Consider the following 19,803-nt stretch of genomic DNA (forward strand, 5'->3'; position numbering starts at 1 on the left):
GAGGGAATTGGATGCAAAGTCAAGTAGTCCCACTTGGTTGTCCCCTGTGCGTGCATTGAAGTCACCAAGGAGGACGGTGTCACCCTGTCTAGAGAAGTCTGTGATATCATCACATATACTCTCACGAGTTGTTCCCCTCTGTGGCAACCTCATTGTATCCAAAGGAAAGTAGCACACCGCAATGAAGATCGGTCGTGTCTCTAGTAGTTGAACTCTAATCCACATATGCCATGCATGTTCCTCTTTCCTAACCACTGAAAGGAGTGGCTTGAGAGTAGCTGATTTGAAGAGGACAGCTACACCCCCAGAGTCTCGTACTCCACTATCCCTCCTCAGTTCCCTCCTATGGGCAAACTCCCATGTGTATCATGTCACGGTGGGTAGCCCTCTCTCTAGACTCTCATGTGTTTCGGTATAGAAAACTATGTCCCTGTCAGTGTATGTCTCCAGGAACCTCATGGGTCAGACCAGAGGGTGCCATTATAGTTTTAAACTGCCATTTTCAAACCTCCTTGTGCTCTCTTCTCTTGGGTCTGACACCATCATGTTCTGTCTATTTCTCCTTCTTCTCTTCCTTCCCTTTCTCCCTGTCTGCTCTCTCTCTGATAATCACTTTTCCATCCCTGTAGGCAGCCCATTTACCTGGTCTCTTGCTGCCATAACCCGAACCATTCCCTCTCTCCGATGTTCCTGCTGCTGCAGCAGTGTGAGGTCATCATCCAAGTATATTCTAGTCCCCTTCAAGGTTGCCCTCATGCTCATGAGGGTAGACCTGTCCACAGTTGTTCGGAGTTTCATTACAAGGGGTCTTGTTGGGGCCTCAACTTTACCAACCCTCCATGCTGTCTCGCATATGAGGTTATTTTGGTAAACAAAATCTTGGCATCTGACATGGGGGTGTCTCCAACGGTTAAGACTCTAACTAACACATTTGAAGCCTTGTCATTCCTTCTTTTCTCTTCCTCTAGAGCTTGAGAGACGATCTCTTTCTTGGGGGTTGCTGCACCCTTCTTAACCACATTCTTCCATTCTAGCATATCTGCATTCCCTTTAGTGATTTGTTGTGTGAACTCAGCATGCTTCCCTTGTATGGTAGTTTGTAAGGCTGCCATCTCCTTCTTGAGCTTCTCATTCTGAGAATTCTACTCTTCCATTTCCTTGCACGTCCCTTCCGGTGTCCCTTGCATGTCCCTCAGCTGCTGTAATTCTGTCCCCATGGCTTACATTTTGTCATTGAGGCTGGTCTTTTCAGCTTCCCATGTTTCTTTCTCCTTTTCCCATTCATCTTTCTTGCTTTTCTCCTTCTTCCATTCCTCTTGCATACGTCCTCCTTGTTTCTTGATTTCATTCAATGTTTTGTCAATGTGTGCTTTTTCTGCCATTAGTGCCACATTGGTGGTCTCGAGGGTATCTACTTTCTCAATCAAAACCATACAAATTTTACTGAGGTGAGTCAGTACCTCGGAAGTATTCTTGGGTGGTGAACCTGCCATGTAGACTGTCATTGCACTTTCGAGAGCATAGCTCCGTGTTGTCATGATCCAACAATGTGTTTATTGTTCACTGTTCACTGTTTATTGCATATTCCAGAAAGATAGAATTAAAGAAAATATAGCATCCCAAATGTCCCCTTCTCTGGAAATTTCGAAATGCAGATTTGATAAGTGAGTATGCTGATTTTTCTGCTCTTTTCTTGCAGGTCCTTCTTGCAGTGGAGCCACTAAGCTTCTAGTTCCATGCTTGCCCATAACTACCTTGCAGAAACAAAGTGGAAGCGTATGCCAAAATAAAAGACACTGTGGAAACGGGGATAGCAAGATTATACACCCATATGTTATTGGGTTACAATTGCCCTGCCCTCCAAAAGACAGTATTTCTGGGTTGCTGAAGCAGGAATTACAGAGCTGAAACTAAAGAGCTGAATGGGTCCACAAAGCAAACCAAAAAAATTGGCCCAAGAGCTTCTAGACTAAGGTGCCTTGCTGGAAGTGAAGTCCCTTATGTGCTGGGGTCACCTTTTTCCACTAAACTACTAGTAACTCATGAGTGCATGTGCGAATTTCAAATTGATTTTTTTACAGGGAAAGGCGAAGGGCTGCTTATGTAGGCCTCAAGCCGTCAAGGAAAGTGCTGATGTTCATACATGGTAAGCTCATGTGCCTTGTATGGAACATAGATCTTACAACATGGGCCATAATATTTCCTAGACTACAGTGTATCCACAACCGAGTAGGTAGCACGTGCATACTATACCTAGGCAGGTGCATGCGGTAGATAATGAGATTGAGGCTACGCGGGCACAGAACGTGTGTTCATGAAATCACCTCAAACCATTATACATGGTGCAATTTGCTTGATGAGGTTTCTTCTGGATGTGCCTTTACTGGAAACTGCAAAACTTTGAACACATCACAGTTTCCACAGTCTGTGGCATGTTAAAGGTGAGATGGATTCAGTTCAATGTCCATGTCATACTGCTAGAAAGTCATCCAAATTATAATGGTGCTAGTTACAAATATAAAAACAAATGCTAAACATGATTGTGACAAAGGGGTTACAGGATTTTGGCTTTCTGTTTGGGTTTCTACCATATGTGCCTCAAAAAACTTTCACAGTTTACACAGTCTGTGTTATGTTTAAGATAGGTTGTTTTCAACTCGATGCACTTGGAATAATTCAATGACCCACTACATTTTGCTAGATACAAGTATGTACATGAATACTAAATAAGCTTGGCCTTCTTCATTTGTATTAAAGGGAAAGACGAAAAACTAGACTATTGGGTTGAGTTGTGGGAAAATGGTTTACAAATAGAGGAGCAATCATGTGTGTTGCTCAAAATCTCATCTTAATTCAATACATTGAAAGTGGACATGGTTACAATTCTTTTGTATGAAAGGCATGGCCGCTTTGTTTAAAAAGGATGACAAGTACGTGAACAATATATCTATTTTTTTAATCACAACCACCTCTTTTTGCTCCTTTGACACTGGTTTTGAGTGTTTTTTTTTTAAAATCAAGGGAAGAGTGGAATACACGTTATCTTCTGCTATTTTCTGGGTTAACTGTTTAATTCAGATGTTTCTGTGTTTGTTAAATCCTTGAACCCAGTGGATGCTTTTTTTAAACTCAACATGAACTCTGCCAGTTGGAGGGGAAAGACTGACAAGAATATCATGTACAGGTTGATGCGTACCAATATTCTCCAAGATTCTTCACATTGAAGCAATCTGGAGTATCATGAAGAGACACTTAACAAGGTATGTGGACACTGACGAGTCCACAAGCTCACCCAAGACAGCAAACTGGTTGCAACAATCCAACTTTCTGAACAGCTCACAACAAAGTGCAGAGTTCGAGAGCAATACCCTTGACACAGTACAGGATGACGTTCGGACGGGCCAGGTAAAAGTCATTTCATGATGCAATTACCACGCTTATCCAATAGTGATGAAAATCTGCAACACTCTAGATCCTAGTAGCAGAGTTTATGTATAAACCATTTTTGGAATGCATTGTACTTTGACACTTGCAGGTTGAGATGACGCATAGTCACGATTTTCTGTCAACAAGTTTAGTGCCATTTCCAGACCAGACTGTATTGGAGCATGGGTTTGCAGAAAAATGTTTGTCATTCTTTCACCCTAAATCTTCTCTTGAAATTTCATACTACCCCATATTATTTATTTGCAAAATATCTCAGGCCCCTTTTGGTCACTTCCTTACAGTCATGGATACTGATGATGAAGAAAGGAGAGTTCTTTTGGCCATTACTGTGGAGATTGAAGATGGCCATTTAGAGTATATTGAAATAAGGGATGGAGACTCAGCTGAAGCTGCAGCAACAAATTTTTGCCAAACTCATTTGCTGCCCGAGAAGTATGTTGCCCCTTTGACAGAGCATATCGTTCAAGAGGTGCGGAGGATCAGGTGGACGACTCCTCTCAATTTAGCTAAGAAGGTTTTCTACTACTTAATAATGGAACATAGACCACCTGCGCAATGTAATGACCCTTATTGCCAATTGTGTACTCTTTCATGGGTTTCATTTGGTCACCACACTGTGCCATATGATTTGCTCATTGAGCCTCTTGTTCCATCCACAGCATGAAAAGTGGCTATGATACCAAATCTTACAAAGTGTATATACAACTCATATAACAAACTTTTTATTTGAGGTAGGTACAAGAGATATGATCCTCCAATGAGATAGAGCAATCACAAGAACATGTGTTTGTTTGTATTAACTCCTTAGGCCATTATGGCTTAGGCCTAAAAGCCTTATTGCATGATCCTCTATGACCTAGACACATGACTACATGTCTTATTTTGGGCAATATTACATCATTTTCTGGGTGACGTGAGTACTTCTCCTCAGTCACCGAAAATTCATGAGGAAACTCCTTTAGGCCACTGAATAAGTCCACCACAAAAATACTAACGTATCATTATTACTTTAATCATATAGACATGGCAATATTGGTGAAATGTACATTATGCTAACCACAATTATTGCCTATACCAAATAAACGACCATATCAATGAATGTTGTCAATGATAACCAGCATGCTTGTAGCCCAAGGTGCTGTTATACATTTCGAAACAAGTGAACCTCCTTGATAGATTATTCCTTTCAAACCAAATGGGCATTTAGGCCATGTAAAATAATAGTTGGATTTTGGGGAACCTACATAGTGCTCTATCAGTTTATGCATGCTTGCAATTGAAGTTTTTTCGTTTATAATATAGAGGGGTGAAACTCTTGTGATGTTGAGAAAAGGGCTCCTTGCTACTGCTTATAACTTGCATGGCAAAGCATACATTATGACCTAAATACCTTAAAATAGTAAAAATGCTAGTCAAGTAATGTTGTAAAGGGGTGTCAAGAATGTTGTAATTGCAAAAATGCAGGTAATATTGTAATAGTAAGAATGCTGGTTGGGTAATGAAACCCCTCAATGCTCTCTTAAAAGGGAGAATGGGGAAGATTGCTTTTCATAATACTGTAGAATATTACTTGGATGAACACATGATTAAGGGGCCAAGACAGCTCCCCCCCCTCCCCCCTTGTAAGCTCTTTATTACAATGAGATACAAGACCAAACTGTTGAAGTAAATCTTATAAACACCTTTTGAGATAAAACTGAGACGGAGTTAGATTATAGCTAGAACTATGTACAAGACATGAAAACAAGACTCACTAGGCAATAACATTAACATTGTCTCAAAAGATAGCCTAGCTAGAGTGCTCAAATCTCCAAGGGCTCTCAAATCTTGAGGGAAGATGGCTGCACAATTACCAATGTTGCCACACATCCGTAACACTTGGCCAATGTTTGAAAAAGAGATTCTGGTTTAGCATAACTGTGTGCTTTTGGTTCTCTAGTGCAACTTCAAAAGCTATGCAAAATGTACATCTTTTTTTTTTGCAAAAAAAGACTTCCATTAAGTATGAAGAAAACCCACAAGAGAAAGCTCAAGGCGGTAATACATCATGCCATGCATGAAAATACTCCTCCAGAAGAGGTACAAAATAACCAAGGTTGAGGCTGACAATGCCATCTCAACCCTGTGGAAGACTCGGGGAAGAAGGTGGAGAGCCCCTCCATTCCCTGAGGAAAGCAGCCCTAGTGAACTTGGGATCCATCCAAAGCCTCTGTGCACCTGGCTCTCCAAATGTGCCGCGCTGAAGTGCTCGCTAATATCTCCCAAGAAGAGTCCACTGAGGCATGCACAACTATGAAGGGTGGGATAGGAACGTCATCCAAAGAACATGACTCAACCAAGTGTCGTCTGATAGCTATAGCCCATGATGAGTCATGTCTCTCAAAAAAGACCTAAGGCCCCAAAAGGGAAAGCCAAGTAACTGAGCCCCAAGTCATGAAGAAGGGGGAAGTTACAAAAGAACTGAAAATCCTAGCAACCCCCTTCCCATATAACCCATGCCTATCTACAATCCCATAGACAATGCTGAATAGTCTCCATAGCAGAACGACAACGGGGACAAGTAGGGGAAGCCCCAAACCTGGATCACGACAGGTTCATTGCAATCCCACCATGAATAGAAAGCTAGAAAAAGAAAGTGAGTTTCCTATTCCTTCGGGATTTCCGGAGTCTCCTCCAAAAATTTTTCTGTAGATCAAGAAAAATGTGAAAGGCAATCCAATGAAGAGCTTTGGAGGGCCTCCAACCTCTACAACTGAGCTGAAATCTCCCGGCATTCGTAACCGTGTAACGAAAGAAGGGGAGGCTCTTCTCTCCATGCCCTTCATCAATCCACTCTCACTCTCGTGGTTCCCATTGTAGGCATTTTATGGGGACACCTCCATAGAGCCATAATCTCCATGATCCCAGGGAAATGAGAAAAGGGTCAGGATCCAGGTACCACTGAAAGTCAGACATAGCCTACAATTCTGACCGGCTGAAATGCTCTCTCTAGCAAGATGTCATCTGAAGATCTGGACAGCCTGCCTCCCGAATGCACATAAAAAGCTAGGGCATCCTCATGTACATCTCAAAACTGCAATAACATGAAGTGGAATGCCCGTGCTAGAGAATGTGGCCATCCAAGTGGAGCAAGTGATAGGCATGTCATCAGTCTCAACCCAATCCTTTGGCAAGGCTGCATCGATCTACTGAATTCTGCCTACACTCCCTCTGAGATGACTAACCATCCTAAAGCCTCGGCTTTCAGTGCTATAGCCCACAGAGATGCATCTAATTCTTTTATTACCAAGCTTGGATTGATTTTCAGCCGGTACCAAAGCATTATGCAACAGACCCAAAGACTCTGAAATGATTCACCTTAGGCTTGTACCCATAAAATGCCTCAAAAGGTATCCTGTCAACCAATGCTTGTCTAGGGCAGTGATTCCGAATATATGTGGCTGTAACAATTGCTTCACCCCAAAATGTCTTTGACATTCTATTAAATTTCAGCATACACCATGTCATCTCCATGAGAGTCCTGTTCTTCCTCTCTACAATCGGATTATGCTGAGGCGTGTATGGCATTGTTTTGTGATGCTTTATTCCATGCTCTTTCAAGTATCCCTCAAAAGCATGTGAAGAACACTCTCCCCCATTGTCAGAATTAAGTGTTCCAATTCTAGAATTGGTTTGGTTCTCAGCCAATGCTTTGGACTCCTTAAACCAATTGAACACTTCAGATTTGCTTTTCATGAGAAAGAGCCAAGTGAACCTTGAATAATCATCAATGAATGTAACAAAATACCGATACCCTCTATGGGTTGCGACATTCATTGGTCCACAAACATCACTATGCACAAAATCTGCAAGACCCATTGTGCTCTTACTGAACCTGGACCATCCTTTTGGAACGGTAGGCGGTGTAACTTTCCAAGAGCACAAGCTTCACACACCTCTTGAGCGGGCTGCTGTAATTTTGGCAATCCTTCAATCATATTATGATTATGCAAATATAACAAAGCTCTATGATGTGCATGACCAAACTTGGCATGCCATAAATTAGCTAGAGTAGAAGACAATCTCATACCCTTTCTTTGGATCCTTGATCTTGCATTGATCATCCTGGAATTCCACAAGCATGTGTTGATCATGAGCCATGGAAGGAACGGAAATAAGATTTTTCCTCAAGTCAAGAACATACCAGACATTATGGGATGCGTCAATTTTACGAGCAAAAACCTATGAGCAGGTTTATCCGAGCGTGTTTTTCAAGAGATTAAAAAAAATGTATTTCTTTAGGAATTATGGTTTTTACACTTTTACTTTCACTAGAACTAGATCCCTTTATCATAAAAATATACAGACTAGTCACTCATTCATTTTTACACAACATAAATTTCTTATTTAGAGACATCCCTTTGTACCCCTGTTATTACCTTAAAGAAGTGTTGATTCCTTTAAGAAACATCCCTCATAATCACTCTCAATGTAATAATACTATGCATAGATAATTACTTATCAACACATTTATATCATATGGCAATGTCTTTTTAGTGTTTTTATAGCATAAATAACAAGATATTTATGGACATGTTTCTAAAGAAGTTTAAATTACTATAAATAAGTATTAACTTGGGCTTATATATCACTCTCATAAAATACATGTAATATTTAATACAATATATGAAAGATTTTCCAAAATATAACTCCATAGATGTGCTCAAAGGGGGTGTTCCGATCAATTTGAGTGGTTGAATGACTATATTTGGACATTGGATATGAAAGTTATGTTACTTTTAAAAGTGCTGTCCAAGGTAGTTTCGCCAGCGAAACTACCTTGGGAGACCTACTTCAAAGGGGTTTCGCTGGCGAAACTACCTGGATGGCTTGCTTCAATGAGTTTTCTTTGAAGAAACCCTTTCATGAAGATAGGTTGAGAGAGGGTTTTCAATGTCACCCCCTGTTAAGTAAAAGTTGTAAGAAGGATCATAAGGGAATTTTCATAGAGAAGTCTACTCTAAATGTGGGTTTCTTCAAAAGCCATCCCATTATGCTCTCACCACTCCTAAAGATTCACCTAAAGATTTTTGTATAAAATAGGCATTGCTATAATACTTTGCATATTTCTAAGTGAAACTATGTTTTCTTCTGATCGATTTTTGCCATATTTATGCATAGTTGAAAGCTTTTTTTTTCCTTCGCTCGGACGCTCGGAAGATTTCGCTCAGAAAATGCTCGTCCCCGACATTATGGATATACTTTTTCTTTTCCGAATCCAGAAGGATGGGAACATCTTCCACTCATGTGATGTCATGAGTGGCATCATTGGCACAAGTAACCTGCCTGCCATGAACAGGTTTGATTTCTTCAAACCACTCTTTCCTGTGAGTCATGTGCTTTGATGCACCACTATCTAGATACCAAGTATCTATGGCACCAAATGAAGAATCATGTGCAACTAAATCCCCCCTGGCACCAAAGCTATCATGAAATGCAATAAACACATAATCCTTTCCCTCTTGTGCAAAGTTTACATGAGATGGTGAAGCATTGGCATTTTCAGCTAGTGCCACATAATTACTGTGCCTTGCCTCTTTTTCTCATTGGCAATCCTTTTTTGGCACTCTGCAATGTAAAGACCAGGCTTCTTGCAATAATTGCATTTGCCTTTCTTCACCTTTGCACCTTTATCTGCATTCCTTGCATTTGTTTTTGCATTCCCCTCCTTCCTGGGCTGATAAGCATGGCTGATCTTTTTCTGAAATTTACCCTTTCCATGAGTGGCAAGTGCTTGCTCACTCGAGCGGGCTGAATTGGAAGTGGCACCAACAAGAACAAATAAACCACGCAGTGGCCAAAAGTACCTGGTTAAGCACCACTACTTTGGAGGCAAGGTCAAGCTTGAAAGAACCCCAAAAAAGCAGCTTTCTCCTTATGCTCTCGAGCACTGAAGCAAAATATTGTGTTGGAGAGATGCCCAAACCAACCTAGGATCCCAAATATATGATAGAAACACCCCTTTCAATCCAAGTGAATCCTATGTCACTTCCCCAATCCCCAACTTGGAGTTTTCTTGCTGATCCAAAAGCCATTCGATTTGTGCCAATTAATATGCGCCCCTATAGCTATAGAAAATAAATCCAATGCTGTCCTGAAAGAAGTGAGTGTCTGTGGCGTGTCATCCCAAAAAACAAAAATATCATCTGCCAGCTCACTATCCTCGTAGCAGGGATGCCTAAGCATTGTCTTTGATTGATTGTCTGTGAAGACACACATTAAGTCCACTATCAAGTCTTGCAAGACTTCAAAGGCATCTTGGGATACAGTGTAAAGTATGTGGAATGTGAAGAATGAAGCAAGAAGCATTACTTTGAATTATAAGCTCAATGACTTGTCCATGCAGAAAGGTCAAACTATTTCAGCTCATATTGCAAAAATTATTGACATTCGGGATGAGCTCACAGCTATTGATGAGGATATAGAAGACAAGAAATTGGTCTCTATCACCCTCAATAGTCTAGCACCCTCATATGATACGTTTGTTACTTCCTTGACTATTACGCTCAGCACTGCTCCACTCAGTTTTGAGGTATAGTTGGCTTGCTCTTACAAGAAGACTCAGCTGATGAGGCCGATAATAAATTTTATATGGAGTGGACTTGATGGCATAGAGGATATTATGGACAAAGTGGCTTGGGAGACTCTCATTCTCCCCACTTCGAAAGGGGGTCTTAATATAATTGATCCAGATTTACAGTGCAGGGCCTTGCTTTGCAAGATGGTTGTGGGGGGACTAATGCTTGGTAGGAGCCGTGGAATGCCGTGGATCTTCACTTCAGCCCATCTCAGATCTCCGTCCTCCCCTCTCATTGCTGCTATCCTGAAAGGATGGGCCAGCTTCAGGATTACTCTTTGGAGGCTTCCCTCTTCCTCTATGATAGGCAGCCACTCATATAGAATGATAGCATATTGGATGAGCATGGTAGACCACTGGGTGTCTCTCACTACATGCAATGGTCCAATTGGGAGAGAGGACTTGCCTTCATTGTGGGTGCCTGGAAAGCTTTCAAAAAGCTTCCAGAGGGTAGGAGTTCGGCCATAAGTGAAGGAGATGGCACTCCACCCTACATATGTGACATCCATATCTGCAAAGCTTCCTCTATAAGATCCTCCTCTACATAAAAGTCATCGGGAATCCTGATACTGACAGAGCGTCCTCTCAAGTGAGACTTAGTAATCATCAGTACCTCTGGAAAGTGGTCTAAAGTAGAAACACCAGTGGCAATGCATACTGACCCACCTCTATCCAAAGCCCAATCATCAACATAAGATCTATCAATCCATGCATGTATAGGCATCTGTGTCTCCTGTTTGACCACGGAAACAGGAGCACGGAAACAGGAGATACTGAGTGTGGATGTCAAAGGCATCATCAATCCAAGCATCTCTGCCACTGAAATGAAACAAGAAGGTATCCCAGGCACCTCTCTTCCTTCTTTTTTATCACAGAAGGCAACTCAACCATGTTGAAGTCACCTCCAATCACCCATGAATCTGCAATGGGGACCCAAGAGAGAAACTCCTTCCACATAAGGACATGGTTCCCTCTACTATTGGGGGCATAAAGGTTAAGAAATCCAACCTCACCTCCTGCAATCAAGAGAATAATCCACTAAGCTCTAGAGGGAATGATCACTGAGTGACCAACAACCAAGGGGGGAAAAGATTGTGAAACTGAAATGCAAGTACCTCTCCTAGTGCCCAAGGCAGGTGATCAAAATGTATGACTTGATAGAAGTTTCCTTGACTTGGCACAGTCTCTGGCATCCAGTTTGGCTCCTGAACAAAAAGAATATCAATAGGTCCCCCAATAACACCTGGATGTAGCTGATTGTGAATCAACTGCCTACGGCGACGATGTGGCATCCTTATATGTTCCAACTAATGATTCTCATCGGCGCAGGGAAGTCAGATGAAATACCTTATGCGACCTAGTAGCTGAAGCAAATCCCTCCTAAGTAGGATCCCTCCTGCCAAGGGGAGGAAATTCCACCAGAGAAAAAACCCCTACACTTGCGGAGGGGGATGCTCTGTCAATAGGGATTCCCAGAACAGCATTCCCAAAGGTGGACGGAACAAACTCCTCCCCTATGTCCACCATATCTGCCAGTACAAAGAATTAGTTCCTGTGAATCAAGCCTGGTTGAGGAGTATGAAGAATGCCCGCAGTCGAAGATGGTGAGGGTGAAAGAGGGGCAACCCCCTTGCCTCTCTCAATGGAGGTAGAATGAGGAGCAAAAGAGGTCGGTCTACACCAGAGAGGAGCCAGGAGTCTGAGAGTCAGAAGATGCATCATCACTGGTCCTATCCATGGGAGAATCAGGGGTATCCTGGCCGGGGGTGAAGCATCAGAAGGCCCCTCCTAATCTGCAACTAGTGGGATGGGTACGGATGCATCCGTAGCATCGCCCGCTTGAGTTTGAGGAGGGTCCGGGGCACGGGAGTGTCCTCCTGTATGGAGGGGGATCAACAACCTTGATTGGTACCCAACGATGAATAGGTGCAGGCCTAGCTGATGTCCAAGACCCACCCCAGCTAAAGGACTTGGGTTCGCTGCTGAAGTTGAGTGTGACACTAGAGGTGGCATGGTGGTCCAAGGTATAGGGTGAGAAGATGGTGTTGAGGGAGCGGTACGAGGAGGGGCTGCACCAGAAGACTGCTTGGGTCTCTTGTTTTGCCTTAGGCAATCCCTAGCAAAGTGCCCAAGGGCTCTGCATGTCCTGCACTAGTCCTGCTTACCTATAATCTCAACTCTCTAGCAAAAGAAGGAGCCATCTTGACGCTAAAGCATAATATGGTCGTCCGTGATGTTATAGTCGAAGACTAGGATGCTAACTCTAGGCACCCCATCCGACCTGACTGCCTCCGTTGCAGAAGAGGGCATGCCGGGGATGGGGGGAATCTATGTGACCAAACCAAAGCTGGCTCCAATGGAAGGAAGGAGTTGGTGGTAAATTTGAGGGAGGCTAGGAAATCTGATCAAGAGGGAAAAGACGTGACTGTCCTCCTCAACAGGGTCAAACCCCAAGGTGAATGATGAGAGAAAGATCCTCGTGGAGCCTAGCACCATAAGGTTAGCCTGAAGCACTATGGCCGCAGACTTTGAAGTATCAAATACCACCTGGAAGAAATCTCATCCCAATAAGTGAACATCGGTGAGATGCTCCAAGTAACATTGCAAACATCCCATCCGTGGCCTGTAACCTGGAAGAATGGGACCCAAAGATGCAAGAATGGAGAGAGGTAGATCTTGCAGGCTCCACATCTTTTTTGAGCTACTACAACTCGTCTTAAGAAAAGATGACTTGTCTTGCGACCAATGGAAGCAGTCAATGAATGGGAAGCCGTTTGTCAATCGACGTGAAAAGGCCAATTCGAACACAATAAAGCTCCGTCCGACCCACAAAAAGCCGTTGCCGTAGAGGAGAAGGTGTGAAATAGGAAGTGTGAGAGGCTGAGGGAGAGAGGGGGGAGGAGTAGAGGTAGAGGAGAGGAGATGGAGGAGGGGGCTGGGTAGAGGAGGGGGGGAGAGGTAGAAGGGGAGGGGTAGAGGAGGCCAGGAGAGGGAGAGGGGGTAGAGAAGGCAAGGAGAGGGAGAGAGGGCGGAGTAGAGGAGGTGGGGAGAGGCAGAGGGGGTGGGGACGGGGTAGAGGAGGCGGGGAAGGGGCCGGGGGAGGAGAGCCAGAGGACAAGGAGAGGGTGCGGGGGAGAGGAGGCAGAGGCAAGGGGGAGAGGAGGGGGGAGGGAGAGGGGGGGAAGGGGGCAGGGGAGAGGGGAGGTAGAGGCGGGGGAAGGGGGGGAGGTAGAGGGAGGGGAAGGGGGGGCTGGGAGGGCGGCGGAGAGGGCAAGGGAGGGGATGGGCTGAGCAGGCGGCAGAGGGGGCTTAGGGAGAGGGAGAGGGAGAGGCTGAGGGAGGGGGAGGGGAAGCAAATAGGTCAGGGAGGAGTAGCAGCTTGCAGAATGTACAGATTTGCCTTGAAATGTGAGTGTAGTTGTTGCGAGGAAGTAGTCTTCCATAAGGGATAGTGCAAGATTTCATAGAGAGATGTGTTGTTGTAGGACTCTATAGAGAACAAACTCATAGGAGAGGCTACTCTACAAATGGGTCTGTTGCTGCAGAAGAAATTGCTACTGTAGAGGAGCTGCTGGGAAAAGGAAGTGCTGCAGAGGGCCGTTGCAGAAGGGGCTTTTTCGCTGAGATTGTTGTAGAGAGACTATTGCTGCTGCAGAAGGAGCTGTTGCAGAAGGGGCTACTGAAGAGGGAGAAAAAACATGACAATTGTTGCAGAAGGAGCAGGAGTTGCTGCAGAAGGCGTGCTGCTGCAGAGGGAGAAGAAGTCTGAAGGGGATGTTGTTTGTCTAAAGGGGGAGGGTTTCCTCTTCCTTCCAGAGGTGTTACCGCAGGCCAAAGGCCACTGGAGTAAGAAGCATGAGTGTTGTAAGCTCTAATGCAGTGGATCGCGTGGAGTGCACTGTGCAGTGGTGTGCGGGTGTTGTAGGCTATAATGTAGTGTATCGCGCCGTATGAGTGCACTATGCCAGGTGACGGTCACGGAGCCACATTCGGAGTGGTCACTGAGGTCCCCTCCCTTCCTGGCATGCCTTCTTCCTCGGTAGAGGCAATCAGTGCAGACGGGGTGCCTCGTGTTAGGGTCATTGTCTCTGACCCTAACATCTCAGATGACCACATTATGCTTCAGCATCCAGACGGCTCTCTCTTTCGACAGAGAGTCGAGATTTCAGGTAGACAGGACCAATGTAGGATTTGCAAGACCCTTAGACACTTTGCTAGAGATTGCCCAAGGAAGAGAAAAAGACCCAAGAGGTCTTCTGGTGCGGCTCCTTCACGTACTACCACGACTGCACCTCCCCAGCACCCTGTACCATGCACTCTAGGACCACCAAGAGCAACAGGGCGCCTTGCTTCGTGCACCCCAGGACCACCAGGGGCAGCAGGGCGCCCAATGCCCACAGCACACCCAGTACCACGATGGAGAGCTATCAGAGCGGCTCCCTTACCTCAAGAGGAGACTTTCGATCCTGTTCAAACAGACGCCTTCCAGACTCCAGAGGTGGATGTTGCTGCAGCCCCAGACACTACAGTTCCACATCAGGAGGGGCCTTTAGATCCACCAGCCCCAGTCACTTTGGTTTCTGACCACGAGGGGGCTACAGGTACTTCTTCCCCGTAGACTGTTCCTGCCACAGTTAGGACAACCGAGAAAGTGCAGGCGCATATGAGGGCTCCTGATTCCTCTTCACCCCAACCACAGGCCTCCTCAACCCCCAGCTCCAGTTCTACTGATAGAGGCCTAGCAGGTCCTTCTCCTCCATCTTCCATGAGTGCAGGTCTTTTTCGCACTCCTCGGCCAGACTTGCTTATCAGGAATTCTTTTTCGGCACTGGCAGATTCGGCGACTTTCATGGATGATGATGAGTTTGTGCCCTCCACCTTAGGGGTCCCGGTCATTGGGATTCCTTTTGATAGGGCCTCCCTTTCAGCAGGTGTGGGGATCCTTTCACCTGTTGAGTTTCCTGCCCTCAGCAGGAGTGTTTCGGCCCAGGGGAAGCTGGTCTCCTCTACTAGGTTGGGTAAGCCTTTCCATCCAGCATCCTCCTATCGATGAGGATAGTCAGCTGGAACATACAGGGCCTAGGCGGAGTTCCACACCGTCGCCGTAGGCAGCTGATCCGGAACTAGCTTCATCCAAGCATCACTGGAGGTGCTATTGATATCCTTTTTATCCAGGAACACAAGCTGGATGCCAGTGACTGCTCTCAGTCTGGCAAACTGCTTTCGAGACATACCTTCTGGTCGCCTACTATGGGCACAAGGGGAGGTACTTGCATTTCGGTCTCTCTTTCTATTCTCCCCTTGGTTGCTGGTCATGGTATTATCTCCCCTTCTAGAGCTCAATGGATCATTATTTTGATTGGAGGGTGTAAGATTGGTCTTCTCAATCTTTATGCTCCCAACAACAGAGGGGAGTGGATCTTCTTTTGGAAGGAGTTCCTCTCTTGGGCCCCCATTGCAATTTTTTGAATCATTGGTGGCGACTTCAACATGGTTGAGTTGCCTTCAGATAAAAAGGGAGGCAGACAGGGTGGAATTCATTCTTTGGAGAGGGCAGCCTGGGATGCCTTCCTCTTTCAGTTCAGTGGCAGGGACACTTGGTTGGATGATGCCTTTCATATTATGCCATAGTCACTCCTGTACTCTTGGTTGAACAGGAGAATACACATGCCCATTCATGAACGGATTGACAGATTTTATGTAGACGATTGGGCACTTGACAGAGGAGCATCTGTATGCATTTCTACTGGGGTTTCCACCTCAGATCATTTTCCAGTGGTGTTGCAGATTCTTGAGCCTCATCGGAGAGGACGCTCTACCAGTGTCAGGATTCCGGATGCTTTTTATGCAGAGGAGAGCCTCACGGAGGATATTTTACAGATTTGCATTTCTCACATACAGGGTGGAGCTGTCCACCCATCTCAGGTAGCTGCAGCCTTATCCAGAATTAGTGACTAATATCATACAATCGCTGATTCTAGGAGACGTGAGATTCTCAGATGTGAGATTGGTATACGCCAGCAGTTAGCGTCCCTTCAGAGGGAAGAGCAGAAGAGGCCCACGGATGCTTGGATTCAGGAGCGCCTTGCTGCAGCAAGGGCTCATTTGCAGACATTGTTGGATCAGAGAGGAGAATATGCCTTTCATGCATGGGAATCCTTTTGGATTTAGATGGGTGGCAGGGTCAACAAACACTTTTTCTCTACTCATGGGCCCAGACATAGTAGAGATAGTGTTTCGCAGCTTGTTGACTGAGACGGGGTGTTACAGTCAGATCTTGATGCTGTCATGCGTGTAGCTTCAGATTTTTTTGCATCCCTTCTTACTGCAGATCCAAGCACACAGGCCATTGATGATGCCATAGAGGTTATTTGGCAGTGTATCCCTATATTGGGGAAGGATGAAATGTATGTTTCTCTGGATGCACCTTTCACCGATGCAGAATTCAAGACTGCATTACTTGCCCTTCACAAGGGCAAGTGCCCAGGTTCAGATGGACTTACCCCCTCCTTTTTTATTACTTTTTGGGAGCAGATTGGTGATCACATTACATCAGCCCTGCAGGGCGTGTGGGACTCTGGTGAGATGCCGGACTCACTTACAGATGGTCTCATTCATCTCATCCCAAAGGGGGGTAATAGGAATCTTGTGTCTCAATGGAGACCCATCACTCTATTGGGCACTTTTTACAAGATTCTGGCGAAAGCCATTAGTCTACGGCTACAGGTTTTTCTTCCAGATTTGATTCATGACACGCAAATAGGGTTTGTGAATGGCAGAAGTATTTTTGATAATATTTTCTCATTTTGGGAGGCCTCAGAATGGGCCATCAGAGCCACCAAAGATTGGCCATTCTACTCTTGGACTTTGAGAAAGCTTACGACAGAGTAGACTGGGATTTTTTAGAGGGTGCTCTATCTCGCTTTGGTTTTTCGGATGCATGGATTAGAGGAGTATCCTCTCTCTACAGATCAGCCCATAGCCAATTGCTCATTGGGGGGGTAAGAGGGGACAGATTTCAGATTTCCAGATCCATCCACCAGGATGTCCTCTTGCCCTGTTTCTTTTTCTGTTTGTGGCGGAAGCTATGAGTATCTACATTAGATCTCAAGCTGATATTTATGGGCTGAGGCTTCCTATCCGCCGGGAAGAAGAGCTCCTGGATAGTGAGTTGGCAGATGACATGGCAATTTTTTTGGATGCCTCCCCCAGGACACTCACTTCCTTCCGGACAGCCTTGGATTTGTTTTGCACGGCTGCAGGTGCACACATTAATTGGCACAAATCCAGTGGTTTTTGGATTTGCGAGGATGACACCCTGGATTGGGGTAATGATATTGGCTTCACTTGGGTATAGAGGGGCGTCTCCGTGAGATATTTGGGCTGCCAGGTTGGGGTGGGCATCTCTCCTTCACAATAGTTTGCTCCGGTGTTGGAAAGCATCAGAAGAAAGCTCCTTTTCTGGAGCTCAGCCAAACTTGACTTGGCCTCCAGGGTGGTGGTGGTTAACCAGGTTCTTCTAGCCACAGCATGGTTTGTATGCTCTTGTTGGTGCCACTCTAGGGATTGTATCACTCAGCTTAAGAGGCCTGTACAAAACTTTTTATGGAGTGGTCTAGATGGCACAACTAATGTTACAGCCAGGGTGGCTTGGGAGACCTTGATTCTTCCTACAAGAGAAGGGGGTTTGAATATCATCGACCCAGATCTACAGTGCAGTGCTTTACTCTGCAAGTTCGTTGTGAGAGGGCTTATGCCAGGGCAAGAGCCTTGGAAGGATTTTTTTATCAGATGCATACAGTCTCGCATGCCCACTTCAGAAGAGGATTGGACACACAGTACTAGATGGGTTTTCACCACAGCCCACCTCAGGTCTCCCTCTTCCCCTCTTATGGTTGCTATCCTGAAAGCATGGGCCAGCTTCAGGAGTACTCTTCACAAGATTCCCCCATCCACCCGTGAAGAGATTGAAAGGCAGCCTATCATGTGGAATGACAGGATTTTGGATGAGCTTGGCAGACCACTTGGAGCTTCTTCTTGCATGCAGTGGCCAAGATGGGAGAGGGGCCCTGCATCTACAGTGGGAGCATGGAAAGCCTTCAGGAAGCTTCCTACAGACCAACAGGCCCAGATGGTTCTTAATCTGAGAGGGAGTGCAGGGAGAGTCCAACAGATTGATGCAGCCTTGCCCTTGGATTGGGTGGACACAGATGGCATGCCTATTACTTGCTCCACCTGGATGGGGGCATTTTCCAGATTGGGAGTTCCTTTACAGGTGATTGCTTTTCTTGACCCACATGAGGATGCCTTAGTATTTGATGTTTCTTCGGGGGGCAGGCTGTCCAGATCCACAGACGATATCTTGTTGGAGGTACCATTTCAGCCAGTCAGGATAGTGGGCTTCATGGAGCATGGCTCTCTTTCAGAGTGGTACTTGGATCCTGACCCGCTTCTCCTCGCCCTTGGCTCATGGAGGCTGTGGCTCTATGGAGGTGTCCCAATTAAGTTTTTACAGTGGGACCCTGGGGAATGGGAATGGATAGATTAAGGGAACCGAGAGAAGGGCATCCCCTTCTTTCGTTACACGGTCAGTAATGCCAGGAAATTCCAGCTCAGCTGTAGGGGTTGGAGGCCCACCAGAGCTCATCATTGGGAGAACTTTCAGATTCCTGCTGACTTGCAGAAATTTTTTTGGCAGAGACTGTGGAAATCCCACCGGAATAGAAAAATCACTCTCTTCTTTTGGCTTTCTATTCATGGTGGGATAGCAGTAAACCATTGGAGGTCCAAGTTCGGAGCTGACCCTTCTTGCCCTCGCTGCCTTTCTACTTTGGAGACAATACAGCACTGCCTTTGGGATTGCACACAGGCGAGAATCATATGGAAGGGGATTGCAACACTTTTCAGCACTTTTGTTCGCCTACCTTTCTATATGACCTGGGGATCAGTGGCTTGGCTTACTCTTTCAGGGCCCCAGGTATTTTTTGAGAGACTTGATTCCTCTTGGGCTCTTCACATCCGACGAAACCTTGTGGAGTCGTGCTCTCTAGAGCATGTTCCGGCCACTCTTTTCAGGGCTGCTCACTCCTCGGTCGACTCTCCATGGGAGATCCTAGCTAGCATTGCAGCATGGCACATTCGGAGAGCCAGATGCACTGAGGCTTTGGAGGGTTCTCAGGTTCACCCTTCTCAGATCGCGTGGTGGGTGGAGGGACTGTGTAGAGGGAGGGCCGTGTAGAGAGAGGGGTGCAATGAGGGAGGAGGGAGGGGGAGGTGCGATGAGGGGGGGGGGGGGGGGGCGATGATGGATGAGGGAGGAGGGAGGGGTGGCCGCAAGAGGGGGGGATGGCGAGGGAGGGAGGGAGGGGGGCTGGCAAGGGAGGGGAGGCTACTAGTGCATGGAGAGGCTGAAGGAGGGGGTGCGAAGAAGAGATGCCTAGCGAGGAGGAGGCGTGTACGAAGGTGCTGTGTGGAGAGGCTGGTTGAGGAGATGGCTTGGAAGGGAGAAAGGCCCAAGGAGGAGGTGATGATGGCCGAAGGAGGAGGTGATAGAGGGAGCAGATGGCAAGGATATGTTGCAAGTAGAAGAAGGCGCAAGGATGGGAGCAATGGCTGATGGAGGAGAGGGGAGATAAATAGAGAGGAAATTTGACAAAAAGCAAGAAAGCTAAAATTAGCAGGGTAATAAAAATAGCTCGTAAGAGTGCGATTGCTACTGTGAAAAGGTGAGGGCGGTAGAG

At 45.8% G+C, this 19,803-nt stretch overlaps 1 protein-coding gene across 1 annotated transcript in view; it reads left to right on the forward strand.

The window, feature by feature from the left end:
* Positions 1–3,240: 3,240 nt before the first annotated feature.
* The window catches only part of LOC147901227 (uncharacterized), a 190,672-nt gene continuing 174,109 nt past the window's right edge, over positions 3,241–19,803 (forward strand). The window contains exons 1-3 of the mRNA XM_087376355.1: positions 3,241–3,405; positions 3,536–3,626; positions 3,729–3,930. Of these exons, the coding sequence (XP_087232481.1) occupies positions 3,241–3,405; positions 3,536–3,626; positions 3,729–3,930 (458 nt within the window). The remainder of the gene's footprint in view (positions 3,406–3,535; positions 3,627–3,728; positions 3,931–19,803) is intronic.

Source organism: Dipteris shenzhenensis, chromosome 6 (assembly GCF_047967505.1).
Source record: "Dipteris shenzhenensis isolate YYH24624 ecotype China chromosome 6, Dip_SZ_1.0, whole genome shotgun sequence".
NCBI lineage: Eukaryota > Viridiplantae > Streptophyta > Polypodiopsida > Gleicheniales > Dipteridaceae > Dipteris > Dipteris shenzhenensis.